The 12,981-nt window shown below is 53.0% G+C and overlaps 1 protein-coding gene across 2 annotated transcripts in view; it reads left to right on the top strand.

Moving 5' to 3' along the window:
* Positions 1–3,142: 3,142 nt before the first annotated feature.
* ABCB10 (ATP binding cassette subfamily B member 10) overlaps positions 3,143–12,981 on the top strand; it is a 50,721-nt gene continuing 40,882 nt past the window's right edge. Inside the window, exon 1 of one of the 2 annotated variants that reach the window (XM_063935121.1) lies at positions 3,143–3,426. Coding sequence is in view for 1 of the 2 variants with exons in the window: in XM_063935120.1 (XP_063791190.1) it covers positions 3,473–3,851 (379 nt within the window). In the remaining variant the exon portion in view is untranslated. Of the gene's footprint in view, positions 3,852–12,981 lie in introns of both variants that reach the window. The other variant, XM_063935120.1, reaches the window with a different exon arrangement.

Here is a 12,981-nt window from a genome sequence, read left to right as displayed (position 1 = left end):
TATGGTGCAGGGGGCATTACTGTGTGGGACATATGGTGCAAGGGGCATTACTGTGTGGGACATATGATGCAAGGGGCATTACTGTGTGGGGCATATGGTGCAAGGGGCATTACTGTGTGGGGAATATGGTGCAAGGGGCATTACTGTGTGGGGCATATGGTGCAGGGGGCATTACTGTGAGGGGCATATGGTGTAAGGGGCATTACTGTGTGGGACATATGGTGCAAGGGGCATTACTGTGTGGGACATATGATGCAAGGGGCATTACTGTGTGGGGCATATGGTGCAAGGGGCATTACTGTGTGGGGAATATGGTGCAAGGGGCATTACTGTGTGGGGCATATGGTGCAGGGGGCATTACTGTGAGGGGCATATGGTGTAAGGGGCATTACTGTGTGGGACATATGGTGCAAGGGGCATTACTGTGTGGGGCATATGGTGCAAAGGGGCATTACTGTGTGGGGAATATGGTGCAAGGGGCATTACTGTGTGGGACATATGGTGTAAGGGGCATTACTGTGTGGGGTATATGGTGTAGTGGGGCATTACTGTGTGGGGTATATGGTGTAAGGGGCATTACTGTGAGGGACATATGGTGCAAGGGGCATTACTGTGTGGGGTATATGGTGTAAGGGGCATTACTGTGTGGGGTATATGGTGTAAGGGGCATTACTGTGAGGGACATATGGTGCAAGGGGCATTACCATGTAGGGCATATGGTGCAAGGGGCATTACTGTGTGGGGAATATGGTGCAAGGGGCATTTACTCTGTGGGGTATATGGTGTAAGAAGCATTACTGTAAGGGGCGTGTGATGCAAGGGACATAATATGGTGCAAGAGGCAGTACAGTGTTGGGCATAATAAGCAGGGACGTAACTACAGGTGTGCCTGGCACACAGCGCAGCACAACTGGCCACATCCCCGTTCCAAGAGGACTTTAGTCAGCGGCGTTGTAATGAGTCAAACTGACTCATCATTACTAGCCGCCTGCATGTGCGTGGAGAGGAGCAGCTCCGGAGGCAGGGGAGAAGGAGGAGGGAGGGGAACTCGGAGCCGCAGCAGCGCACTGTAATTGGTGGTGGCGCCGCTGTAGCTGTCCCTCTCCTTTCACATAGGCTGCCCACCACCGCTGTGAATGCTGGGATGCAGGAGGCGCATCCCAGCATTCACAGCAGCGGCGGCAAGCCAATGCGAAAGGAGAGGGACAGCTACAGCGGCGCCACCACCAATTACAGTGCGCTGCTGCGGCTCCGAGTCCCCCTCCCTCCCTCCCTCCTCCTTCTCCTTCTCCACTGCCCGGGAGCTACCTGACTGCCTGCACCGAAGACTCTGTCTGCTGTAATGTGTAAAAGGGGGGCTGTCTGTTGTAATATGTAAAAAGGGGGACTGTCTGCCGTAATGTGTAAAAAGGGGACTCTGCCGTAATGTGTAAAAAGGGGGACTGTCTGCCGTAATGTGTAAAAAGGGGGACTGTCTGCCGTAATGTGTAAAAAGGGGACTCTGCCGTAATGTGTAAAAAGGGGGACTGTCTGCCGTAATGTGTAAAAAGGGGGACTGTCTGCCGTAATGTGTAAAAAGGGGGACTGTCTGCCGTAATGTTTAAAAAGGTGACTCTGCCGTAATGTGTAAAAAGGGGGACTGGCTGCCGTAATGTGTAATAAGGGGACTCTGCCGTAATGTGTAAAAAGGGGGACTGTCTGCCGTAATGTGTAAAAAGGGGGACTGGCTGCCGTAATGTGTAATAAGGGGACTGTCTGCCGTAATGTGTAAAAAGGGGGACTGTCTGCCGTAATGTGTAAAAAGGGGGACTGGCTGCCGTAATGTGTAAAAAGGGGACGCTGTCTGCCGTAATGTGTAAAAGGGGCTTTATCTGGTGTAGTGGTGCTACTGTGCACCGTAATATGAATTGGTATTATTTTGTGGCCACACCCCTTCCCCATGAAGCTACGCCCCCATATTTTTGACGGACGCACTGTCCCTATTTTACATAAGGGGGGGGGGGGGGGGGGCTCCGATGCCGTTTCTTGCACACAGCACTAAAATGTCTAGTTACGGCACTGATAATAAGGTGCAAGGGGCATTTACTGTGTGGGGCATATGGTGCAAGGGGCATTAGCTGTATGGGGCATATGGTGGAAGGGGCATTTACTGTGCAGGGCATATGGTGCAAGGGGCATTACTGTGAGGAGCATGTGGTGCAAGGAGCATAATATGGTGCAAGAGGCATTACTGCATGGGGCATAATAAGGTGCAAGGGGCATTACTGTGAGGGGCATATAGTGCAAGGGGTGGGGTATTACTGTTAGGGGTATGTGGTGTGCAAGTGGCATAATATGGTGCAAGAGACATTACAGTGTGGGGCATAATAAGGCGCAGGGGGCATTACTGTGTAGGGCATATAGTACAAGGGGCATTTACTGTATGGGTCATATGGTGCAAGGGGCATTACTGTGTGAGGTATAACCTGGTGGAAGTTATTTTTTCTTATCTTGGCCAATGTCTTCGGGTGCAGGGTCAACTGGGGTGTAAGGTATCCCTTTCCCGTGAGGATTCGACCATTTTAGTGAGACGACACCCATTTTACTGAGGTATTTTTGGGGAGGCGCACATAAATATTTAAATATTTTAGAATGTGTATGGGGGTGTTCCATTCCTTTTTACTTTTTGCACTGGGAGCCACATTTTCTAAGAACAGCCCTGACAGCTCCCTCGTGTACCTCCCTCTCTCCCCTGCACTGAGCGGTGTGTGAATGGAGTCACATGGGCCCGGGACGTCACGTGGTGCAGCCCGCACTGATACAATGTATCGGCTTTACAGTTACTGTTTATAAATAGAAATACAAACGTTCTAAACGTGACAGTGAGGGAACCAGGAGACCGCGCGCCGGCTCTGCACCGGGGGTACTCTCAGCTGGCTCTATTCCTACGTGTAATATCATATATTATTGTGTTCCGGTAATAATATCCCGCACCTCTGTACCAGGGGCTACTCTGTACAGAAACAGGGAATAAATTATGTGCTGTCATAGATACTGACAGTCACTACAATGTCATCATCGCTGTAATGTCACCTAGACAGAGCCTGGGGAGCAAGGGGTTAATTCTGCAATGCCTGCAGGGAGGAAGGGGCGGGGGCAAGTGTGTGTAACAGAGGTTAGGGGGCAGATAGGGGAATTAGGGGCAGAGAGGACAGGAGGCCAGTGGCAGACCTGGCACAGGAGGAAGGGCACTGACAGCCGGGGCACAGGAGGAAGGGCACTGACAGGCCGGGCACAGGAGGAAGGGCACTGCTGCTGCTGGAACAAGCACCATGACATAGCAGATATGAGAGCCCCACACCCAGGCAGAAGGAGGAGTGCTGCAGCCTTATCTCAGCCCCACACACAGGAGATATCTCTGCGGCCCATGGAGAAGACCCCCAGGAGGTGAGCTCCCCCGGCAGACTGTGCTGTAGGTGACCCTGGTGCAGCCATGCTGGGCGCCTCTCTCTCCCTCCCGCACATGCTTGGAGCCGGCAGGGGCAGGTTGCTGCTGCTGTGCAGGCAGCCTGTGTACACTGGGGGCAGATCCTATAGGACTACACTGCCCGGCAGATACCCCCTGCTCACCACCACCACCGCCAGGCCAGCTGCACACCATGGAGCCCACACACTGGGCAGGACGTTATGCCCACCCCTCTCCGGTGCCAGCTACAGGTGTCACAGTGGTGCCCCCTCCGGCAAGGCTGGGGAACCGGCAGAGGAGGGACAGGACCCAGGGAAGGAGGCCGGTGGCAGCAAGCAGAGCCTGGCCTCCCAGGACGTGAGGAGGCTGCTGTCCCTGGCTCACCCGGAGAGGTGGAGGCTGGCAGGTACTGTCACCATGTACTGTGATTACTGTCTGCTTATCTGTGTTCCACAGTCCACCTCTGTCGCCTTCCACTGGGAATAATGGCATTTATGTACATAGTAGTGCTGCCAGGGATCGCTGCTACACTGACATTGCTCTCTCCAGCCCAGAGCTGATACTCAGACAGGTTTTCAGGATTTCCTACTGTTATAATCATTTTCCTTTCTCTCTCTTTTATATATTAGTTTCAATTGTCAGTGTATGTCCCAGGTGTATGTGTATGTGTATGTATGTATGTATGTATGTATGTATATATGTATATATATATATATATATATATATATATATATATAGCAGAGTGAAGAAAGTCCGGCACTCAAAGGACTTGCTGAACAGCAGATAGCTGGTTTAAATGACGAGCTGACAGCGCAGCTGCGCTGTCAGCTCGTCATTTAAACCAGCTATCTGCTGTTCAGCAAGTCCTTTGAGTGCCGGACTTTCTTCACTCTGCTATTATCACCTATATCTGGCACCAAGGCAATTACATCATTTATTTGGATCCTAAGGAGTGCCAGTCCTTGCAACATATATATATATATATATATATATATATATATATATATATATATATATATATATACAGTTTCCACGTGTGGCACTCCTGAGCATAAACCAATCGACTCTTATGTAGGCATATAGGGTAACGTTTCAGTGCCCCCTTCTTTTATTGTAACGGCACTTTCATCATTGTCTGATGAAAGTGCCGTTACAATAAAAGAAGGGGGCACTGAAACGTTACCCTATATGCCTACATAAGAGTCGATTGGTTTATGCTCAGGAGTGCCGCGCACGTGGAAACTGTTTCTATTGCAAAAGGTGTGGGGGCACCCGGGCTGGAAATTTTGTTATATGGAGAGCCGGACCACCTGTGGATATATATATATATATAATATATATTCAGTACAACTTCTCTGTCAGTATGCGAGATCTTCCCATTATGTATGCAACTGCTCAGTACAACTTCTCTTGTTGGTATTCAGTCAGTGCTGGGGCTTCTTCCCTATATGTAGACAAGTACTCAGTACAACTTCTCTTATTGATGTCACTAGTTGTATATGTATCTGCTAGTCTGCATGTATAACTGCACAGTGCTCAGTATTGTATTCTAGTAGTCATTTTCAGGATCTTCCTCTACTCTCTCTGTATCACTCATTTTACTGACATTATGGGTGTCATTGGGGGTCATTCTGACCTGATCGCACGCTGCTGTTTTTTGCAGCGCAGCGATCAGGTCACTACTGCGCATGTGTATGCACCGTAATGCACAGGCGCGTCGTATGGGTACAAAAGTGGATCGTTGCTGAGTGATGGATTTAATGAAGAATCCATTTGCACAGCCGAAAAACAGTTGCTTCACTCCCCGTCACACGGCTCCATAGAAGTGCAGGCAAATATGGACGAGATCGTCCATATTGGCCTGCATACACAGCCAACGGGGCACCAGCGATGAACGAGCGCGGGGCCGCGCATCGTTCATCGCTGGAGTCTCCACACTGAAAGATATGACCGATATCTCGTTCATTAATGAACAAGATCGTTCCTATCTTTCACTGAGATCGGGCAGTGTGTAGGGCCTATAACTGTCAGAGTTCTTTGGACCCTCAAATCCCACACCAGGACCCCCAAAACCCAATAAAGGGGAGAAGTGTGCATGGAGCGGGTGCTCTGGGTGCAACACAGTAACAGGGGCACTCATTCTACTATATGTAAGGCTGGCAGCACGATTACCCCTGTGCTGGGTGCCAGCTGCACTAAGGGCATGCGTGTTGCCTTGATCCTGTTGCAGAAGCAGCCAGTTGGGGCCACAGGTCCTGATATGGAGCCACACACAAAGTAAAACCATTATGTTACACACTAGTGGCCCAGTCTCAGACTCCAGCTGCTCTGTGTACCTGCATTTGTGCAGACTGGGCCTGATTGTGAGTCGCAAGCAGTGCCGACGTCAAACGCAGTACAGAGTGCGTATGTCTAACACTGCGCATGCGTACAGATAGCGTCGGAGTTGTGTTTGTGGTGCACGGTCTCAAAATGTATTGGGCGGTGACAGGAAAGTGGCTTAGCGGACGCACAGAGATGGTCCGTCTTATGAGAGTGTCGCTGAGGCTGCACCCCGCCCACAGGAGGCCATACCGGGATGGAGAATCTGCGCCTGCTATAGGGAAGTTGCATGATGCAATGGTGCAGCCAATTGTGGCATCTAAAGTCGCTCCAGTCTGTGTTTCAGCAGCTATGGATGCAGTCGGCGAGCGTCTCAGTCCTCGCACAGGTGACTGCAGGGAGGGGACTTCTTAGCAGCGTTTGCATAAAGTCCGGCGACCTCCTACTGTATATTCTCTGTCACATAGGCACACATTAGGCTTATTGCTATTAATGTTTTTTTTCTTCTTAGTATGAGAGGAAACCAAGTACGATGAGAACATACAAACTCCAAACGCAATACCATTAGTTCCCCTGATAAGTTCGTGCTGGCATCACACAGGTGATTCTGTCTCTGAGCTTCTCCAGAGGGACCCAGGAAGGTTCTCAACAAGGGACCAGAGAAAGGAAATTAATTAAAACTGCACAGCTGCTCTTACTGTCATTATATCCGTCCCTCGGAGAGCTTGTGTCCCAGCGCACGGAGATAGGTGGCAGCTGTCACATCGGTGCGGCTGTGTGCCAGTGTAAGGGCCTAGGCGTGTGCTCTGCTGCAGAGGTGAGCTGTGCTCCAGTGTAAGGGCCTAGGCGTGTGCTCTGCTGCAGAGGTGAGCTGTGCTCCAGTGTAAGGGCCTAGGCGTGTGCTGTGCTGCAGAGGTGAGCTGTGCTACAGTGTAAGGGCCTAGGCGTGTGCTGTGCTGCAGAGGTGAGCTGTGCTACAGTGTAAGGGCCTAGGCGTGTGCTCTGCTGCAGAGGTGAGCTGTGCTCCAGTGTAAGGGCCTAGGCGTGTGCTCTGCTGCAGAGGTGAGCTGTGCTCCAGTGTAAGGGCCTAGGCGTGTGCTCTGCTGCAGGGGTGAGCTGTGCTACAGTGTAAGGGCCTAGGCGTGTGCTCTGTTGCAGAGGTGAGCTGTGCTACAGTGTAAGGGCCTAGGCGTGTGCTCTGCTGCAGAGGTGAGCTGTGCTCCAGTGTAAGGGCCTAGGCGTGTGCTCTGCTGCAGAGGTGAGCTGTGCTACAGTGTAAGGGCCTAGGCGTGTGCTCTGTTGCAGAGGTGAGCTGTGCTACAGTGTAAGGGCCTAGGCGTGTGCTGTGCTGCAGAGGTGAGCTGTGCTCCAGTGAAAGGGCCTAGGCGTGTGCTGTGCTGCAGAGGTGAGCTGTGCTCCAGTGTAAGGGCCTAGGCGTGTGCTGTGCTGCAGAGGTGAGCTGTGCTATAGTGTAAGGGACTAGGCGTGTGCTCTGCTGCAGAGGTGAGCTGTGCTACAGTGTAAGGGCCTAGGCGTGTGCTCTGCTGCAGAGGTGAGCTGTGCTCCAGTGTAAGGGCCTAGGCGTGTGCTCTGCTGCAGAGGTGAGCTGTGCTACAGTGTAAGGGCCTAGGCGTGTGCTCTGCTGCAGAGGTGAGCTGTGCTCCAGTGTAAGGGCCTAGGCGTGTGCTGTGCTGCAGAGGTGAGCTGTGCTACAGTGTAAGGGCCTAGGCGTGTGCTCTGCTGCAGAGGTGAGCTGTGCTCCAGTGTAAGGGCCTAGGCGTGTGCTCTGCTGCAGAGGTGAGCTGTGCTACAGTGTAAGGGCCTAGGCGTGTGCTCTGCTGCAGAGGTGAGCTGTGCTCCAGTGTAAGGGCCTAGGCGTGTGCTGTGCTCCTGTGTAAGGGCCTAGGCGTGTGCTGTGCTGCAGAGGTGAGCTGTGCTCCAGTGTAAGGGCCTAGGCGTGTGCTCTGCTGCAGAGGTGAGCTGTGCTCCAGTGTAAGGGCCTAGGCGTGTGCTGTGCTGCAGAGGTGAGCTGTGTGCCAGTGTAAGGGCCTAGGCGTGTGCTCTGCTGCAGAGGTGAGCTGTGCTCCAGTGTAAGGGCCTAGGCGTGTGCTCTGCTGCAGAGGTGAGCTGTGCTCCAGTGTAAGGGCCTAGGCGTGTGCTCTGCTGCAGAGGTGAGCTGTGCTCCAGTGTAAGGGCCTAGGCGTGTGCTGTGCTGCAGAGGTGAGCTGTGCTACAGTGTAAGGACCTAGGCGTGTGCTCTGCTGCAGAGGTGAGCTGTGCTCCAGTGTAAGGGCCTAGGCGTGTGCTCTGCTGCAGAGGTGAGCTGTGCTACAGTGTAAGGGCCTAGGCGTGTGCTCTGCTGCAGAGGTGAGCTGTGCTACAGTGTAAGGGCCTAGGCGTGTGCTGTGCTGCAGAGGTGAGCTGTGCTCCTGTGTAAGGGCCTAGGCGTGTGCTGTGCTGCAGAGGTGAGCTGTGCTCCTGTGTAAGGGCCTAGGCGTGTGCTCTGCTGCAGAGGTGAGCTGTGCTACAGTGTAAGGGCCTAGGCGTGTGCTGTGCTGCAGAGGTGAGCTGTGCTCCAGTGTAAGGGCCTAGGCGTGTGCTGTGCTGCAGAGGTGAGCTGTGCTACAGTGTAAGGGCCTAGGCGTGTGCTGTGCTGCAGAGGTGAGCTGTGCTCCAGTGTAAGGGCCTAGGCGTGTGCTGTGCTGCAGAGGTGAGCTGTGCTACAGTGTAAGGGCCTAGGCGTGTGCTCTGCTGCAGAGGTGAGCTGTGCTCCAGTGTAAGGGCCTAGGCGTGTGCTGTGCTGCAGAGGTGAGCTGTGCTACAGTGTAAGGGCCTAGGCGTGTGCTGTGCTGCAGAGGTGAGCTGTGCTCCAGTGTAAGGGCCTAGGCGTGTGCTGTGCTGCAGAGGTGAGCTGTGCTACAGTGTAAGGGCCTAGGCGTGTGCTCTGCTGCAGAGGTGAGCTGTGCTCCAGTGTAAGGGCCTAGGCGTGTGCTGTGCTGCAGAGGTGTGCTGTGCTCCAGTGTAAGGGCCTAGGCGTGTGCTGTGCTCCAGTGTAAGGGCCTAGGCGTGTGCTGTGCTCCAGTGTAAGGGCCTAGGCGTGTGCTGTGCTGCAGAGGTGAGCTGTGCTCCAGTGTAAGGACCTAGGCGTGTGCTCTGCTGCAGAGGTGAGCTGTGCTCCAGTGTAAGGGCCTAGGCGTGTGCTCTGCTGCAGAGGTGAGCTGTGCTACAGTGTAAGGGCCTAGGCGTGTGCTGTGCTGCAGAGGTGAGCTGTGCTCCTGTGTAAGGGCCTAGGCGTGTGCTGTGCTGCAGAGGTGAGCTGTGCTACAGTGTAAGGGCCTAGGCGTGTGCTGTGCTGCAGAGGTGAGCTGTGCTACAGTGTAAGGGCCTAGGCGTGTGCTGTGCTGCAGAGGTGAGCTGTGCTCCAGTGTAAGGGCCTAGGCGTGTGCTGTGCTGCAGAGGTGAGCTGTGCTACAGTGTAAGGGCCTAGGCGTGTGCTGTGCTGCAGAGGTGAGCTGTGCTACAGTGTAAGGGCCTAGGCGTGTGCTGTGCTGCAGAGGTGAGCTGTGCTCCAGTGTAAGGGCCTAGGCGTGTGCTGTGCTGCAGAGGTGAGCTGTGCTCCAGTGTAAGGGCCTAGGCGTGTGCTCTGCTGCAGAGGTGAGCTGTGCTCCAGTGTAAGGGCCTAGGCGTGTGCTCTGCTGCAGAGGTGAGCTGTGCTCCAGTGTAAGGGCCTAGGCGTGTGCTCTGCTGCAGAGGTGAGCTGTGCTCCAGTGTAAGGGCCTAGGCGTGTGCTCTGCTGCAGAGGTGAGCTGTGCTCCAGTGTAAGGGTCTAGGCGTGTGCTCTGCTGCAGAGGTGAGCTGTGCTCCAGTGTAAGGGCCTAGGCGTGTGCTCTGCTGCAGAGGTGAGCTGTGCTCCAGTGTAAGGGCCTAGGCGTGTGCTCTGCTGGTTTAGTTAGTCTTTATTTTGTGGCCTATTTGTCACCATCTGCATCCAATGATGTGATGTGATAAAATCGCCCAAATCCAGACTGCGGTAATTGATTACATCGCACAGATGTACCGATGTCCTGCTGCGCATGTGCCGACGTCGCTGCTACCGCTGCCTTTTTTTTTTTTTAAAGTAACCCACATCGCATTCCCCATACTTATAGGGGTATATTCAATTAGGGTCGGATCCATTCCGACATGCATTTGTCGGAATGGATCCGACAACCCCTATGCAATCTCATCTCAATTCGACTTTTAAAAATTCGAATTGAGATGAGGGACCCAGAGGAGGAGAGGGGGAGGGGGGGGGGGGGGGGGGGGGGGGAAGCCACGGGGAGACCAGCGGGGACAGCCGGCGGGCAGACAGAGGAGATCAGCGCTACAGTAGCGCTGCAGAAGGATGTCTCACAGCCGCCCGTCCTCACGGCAGTGTCCACCCGGCTCCAGCAAGTGTGACCTCACTTGCTGGAGCCGGGTGGATGCTGCCATGAGTGGCGCAGCTGTGACACATTCTCCTGCGGTGCTGTTCTGTAGTGCTCCTGTCCCCTGTCTGCCCGCGGCTGTCCCCCTGTCTATCCCCCCACCCCCCTCTCTCCTCCGCTGGGTCCCACATCTCAGTCCGACATTTTTTTATGTCTGACTGAGATGGTCGAAAAGGGGGCCTTAACCTGACGGTTTTGGCCCCGTTTTCGACACAAGCACGTGGATCGGCAGCTATTCCGCCGATCCACGTGCTTTTCGCCAAGACGAATTCCTCGACTTGTCGATTTATATTGAATAGGTTGGAAACCCTTCCGACCTAAAAAAAAGTCGAAAACTGCCGTCTTTTCGACAGACAGCAGCTTTCGACGTCAATTGAATATACCCCATAATGCGAAATGCGACGTGAGACGAATTTACAAAAAAAACAAAAAAAACTGCAATGTGAGCAAAAATATCACAGAACACACTGCAGTTTTTTGTTGTTGTTGTAAATTCGGCCCACATCGCACTTCCCATGATAAGTATGGGGAATGCGATGTGGTTTACTAAAAATAAAAAAAAAAGAGAATCAAAGGGTTTAGAGCAGTTTTTCAATAATACATTTAAGTGATACTAAAATAATGTGAAAAGGGTGAGAAAACGCCCTTTTTCTTTTTTTTTTAATAAATAATGTTAATAATTGGGTCCCTTTTATTGGATTAATACAAATTTATATTATCATGCCTGTGAGGTGTGCAGTAGTGCTGGGGCCCAGGAGGTGGGCGGGGCCTTTACTCTCCTTCCCGTTCTCTCCCTGACAGGTGTGCACTAGTGCTGGGGCCCATGAGGTGGGCGGGGCCTGTACTCTCTCCTTCCCATTCTCTTCCTGACAGGTGTGCACTAGTGCTGGGGCCCAGGAGGTGGGCGGGGCCTTTCTTCTCTCCTTTACATGTTGTGCAGGTAGTGGTCATGTAGCCAAGTACTGCAGTGCAATCCTTACATGTATATTAAAGTAATAACCACCCAATATTGAATCTTCATCAGTCTGAGTAAAGATGGCCTGTGTGGAGAGGCCTGCGATACCTGCTACACTTTCCCAGCTTTTGCTCACTCTGCCTTTCTGAAGAAAAGAGAATGTGTGGCCCACTAATACAGGACACTATTGGGAACAATAGGAGCAGTAGTGGGCAATCATCAGATGGCTACATCGCCAGGTAGTGGCCGCAGCTGCATCGCCAGGTAGTGGCCGCAGCTGCATCGCCAGGTAGTGGCCGCAGCTGCATCGCCAGGTAGTGGCCGCAGCTACATTCTCACTTTTGGGTGAAACTATCGAAGCTGTACCGCATCGTCATATGTAATCATGTATAATAGATGGCTAATGCTGCTCCTCGCCTCTATGGGGGTAATTCACTAGATGACACTCGATGGAGCAATTCAAGTGTTGCTCTGTTCGGGCGCGCACAGCCGCCGGTGCTGACATTACTGTTATGTTCCATCATTTTGACGAGCTGGTAACTAGTTAGTCTATATTCGGCCCTTTCCCATCACCATTTAAAGTTGGATAATGCAGAACTGGTGGCACCTGTGAAAGCTGCCCTGCTTGTTGTGGCCCCCTGGGGCTCTGGTGAGGGGCCACCTTCAGAATAGTGTGCCCCTGCCAGATAGTGCAGCTTCAGCTTGTAGAGCCCAGTGAGTAAGAACAGATGGTGGGGATTTATCCAGGACACAGATGGGGAGATTGGTGCTGTGTGCTGGATATTACAGCTTCTCGCTGTGGTGTTGGGTGTGTCAGTGATTCCCTCAGACAGGCTGCGGCGCCTCTTCACCTCGCTGGCAGCAGATTGTCTGTGAGATGTGAAGGTAAAAGTCCTTATCTGTTGAGCCATGTTGTGTTTGGAAACGTCCCTTAGAAGATACACACATGGCTGCTTAGGAAATAACTTTGTGCAACTTTCAAACTGACCCCAAAGCATTGGCACAGCTGTGTTACATAATGCAGAGCAGAAAGTACAGAGTAACATTTCTTAATTGGAATTCTAGATTCTAAAGTCTAAAACAAAGATTTGGCTCTTCGCTTGGGCTAGGTATACACTTATAAGATTTACCTGCTGACCCGCCAGAGCGCCGACACAGAAACCGATTAGATAAGCATACACACTTACCAATCGGCAGCTCGATATGTAGGGCCAGACATCGCAACTGAGTGCTGCTAGTACAGACTGTCCCTCTGTCCCTCCGCTATAGCCGGGGGCTGCTAGTACAGCGTATCCCTTGGTCGTCGTCCCCCATCCCCCCCCCCGCTATAGCTGGGTGCTGCTAGTACAGCCTATCCCTCTGTCCCCCGCCCCCGCTATTTCTGGGGGCTGCTAGTACAGCGTATCCCTCTGTCCCCCCGCTATAGCTGGGTGCTGCTAGTACAGCCTATCCCTCTGTCCCCCCGCTATAGCTGGGGGCTGCTAGTACAGCGTTCCCTTGGTGTCCCCCCCCCCCCCCCCGCTATAGCTGGGTGCTGCTAGTACAGCCTATCCCTCTGTCCCCCCACTATAGCTGGGTGCTGCTAGTACAGCCTATCCCTCTGTCCCCCCGCTATAGCTGGGTGCTGCTAGTACAGCCTATCCCTCTGTCCCCCCGCAATAGCTGGGGGCTGCTAGTACAGCCTATCCCTCTGTCCCCCGCTATAGCTGGGGGCTGCTAGTACAGCCTATCCCTCTGTCCCCCGCTATAGCTGGGTGCTGCTAGTACAGCCTATCCCTCTGTCCCCCGCTATA

The sequence above is a fragment of the Pseudophryne corroboree genome, chromosome 7 (genome assembly GCF_028390025.1).
Source record: "Pseudophryne corroboree isolate aPseCor3 chromosome 7, aPseCor3.hap2, whole genome shotgun sequence".
Classification (NCBI taxonomy): domain Eukaryota; kingdom Metazoa; phylum Chordata; class Amphibia; order Anura; family Myobatrachidae; genus Pseudophryne; species Pseudophryne corroboree.
The sequence above is the reverse complement of the archived record's forward strand: the minus strand, read 5'-3'. Positions and strand labels throughout refer to the sequence as shown.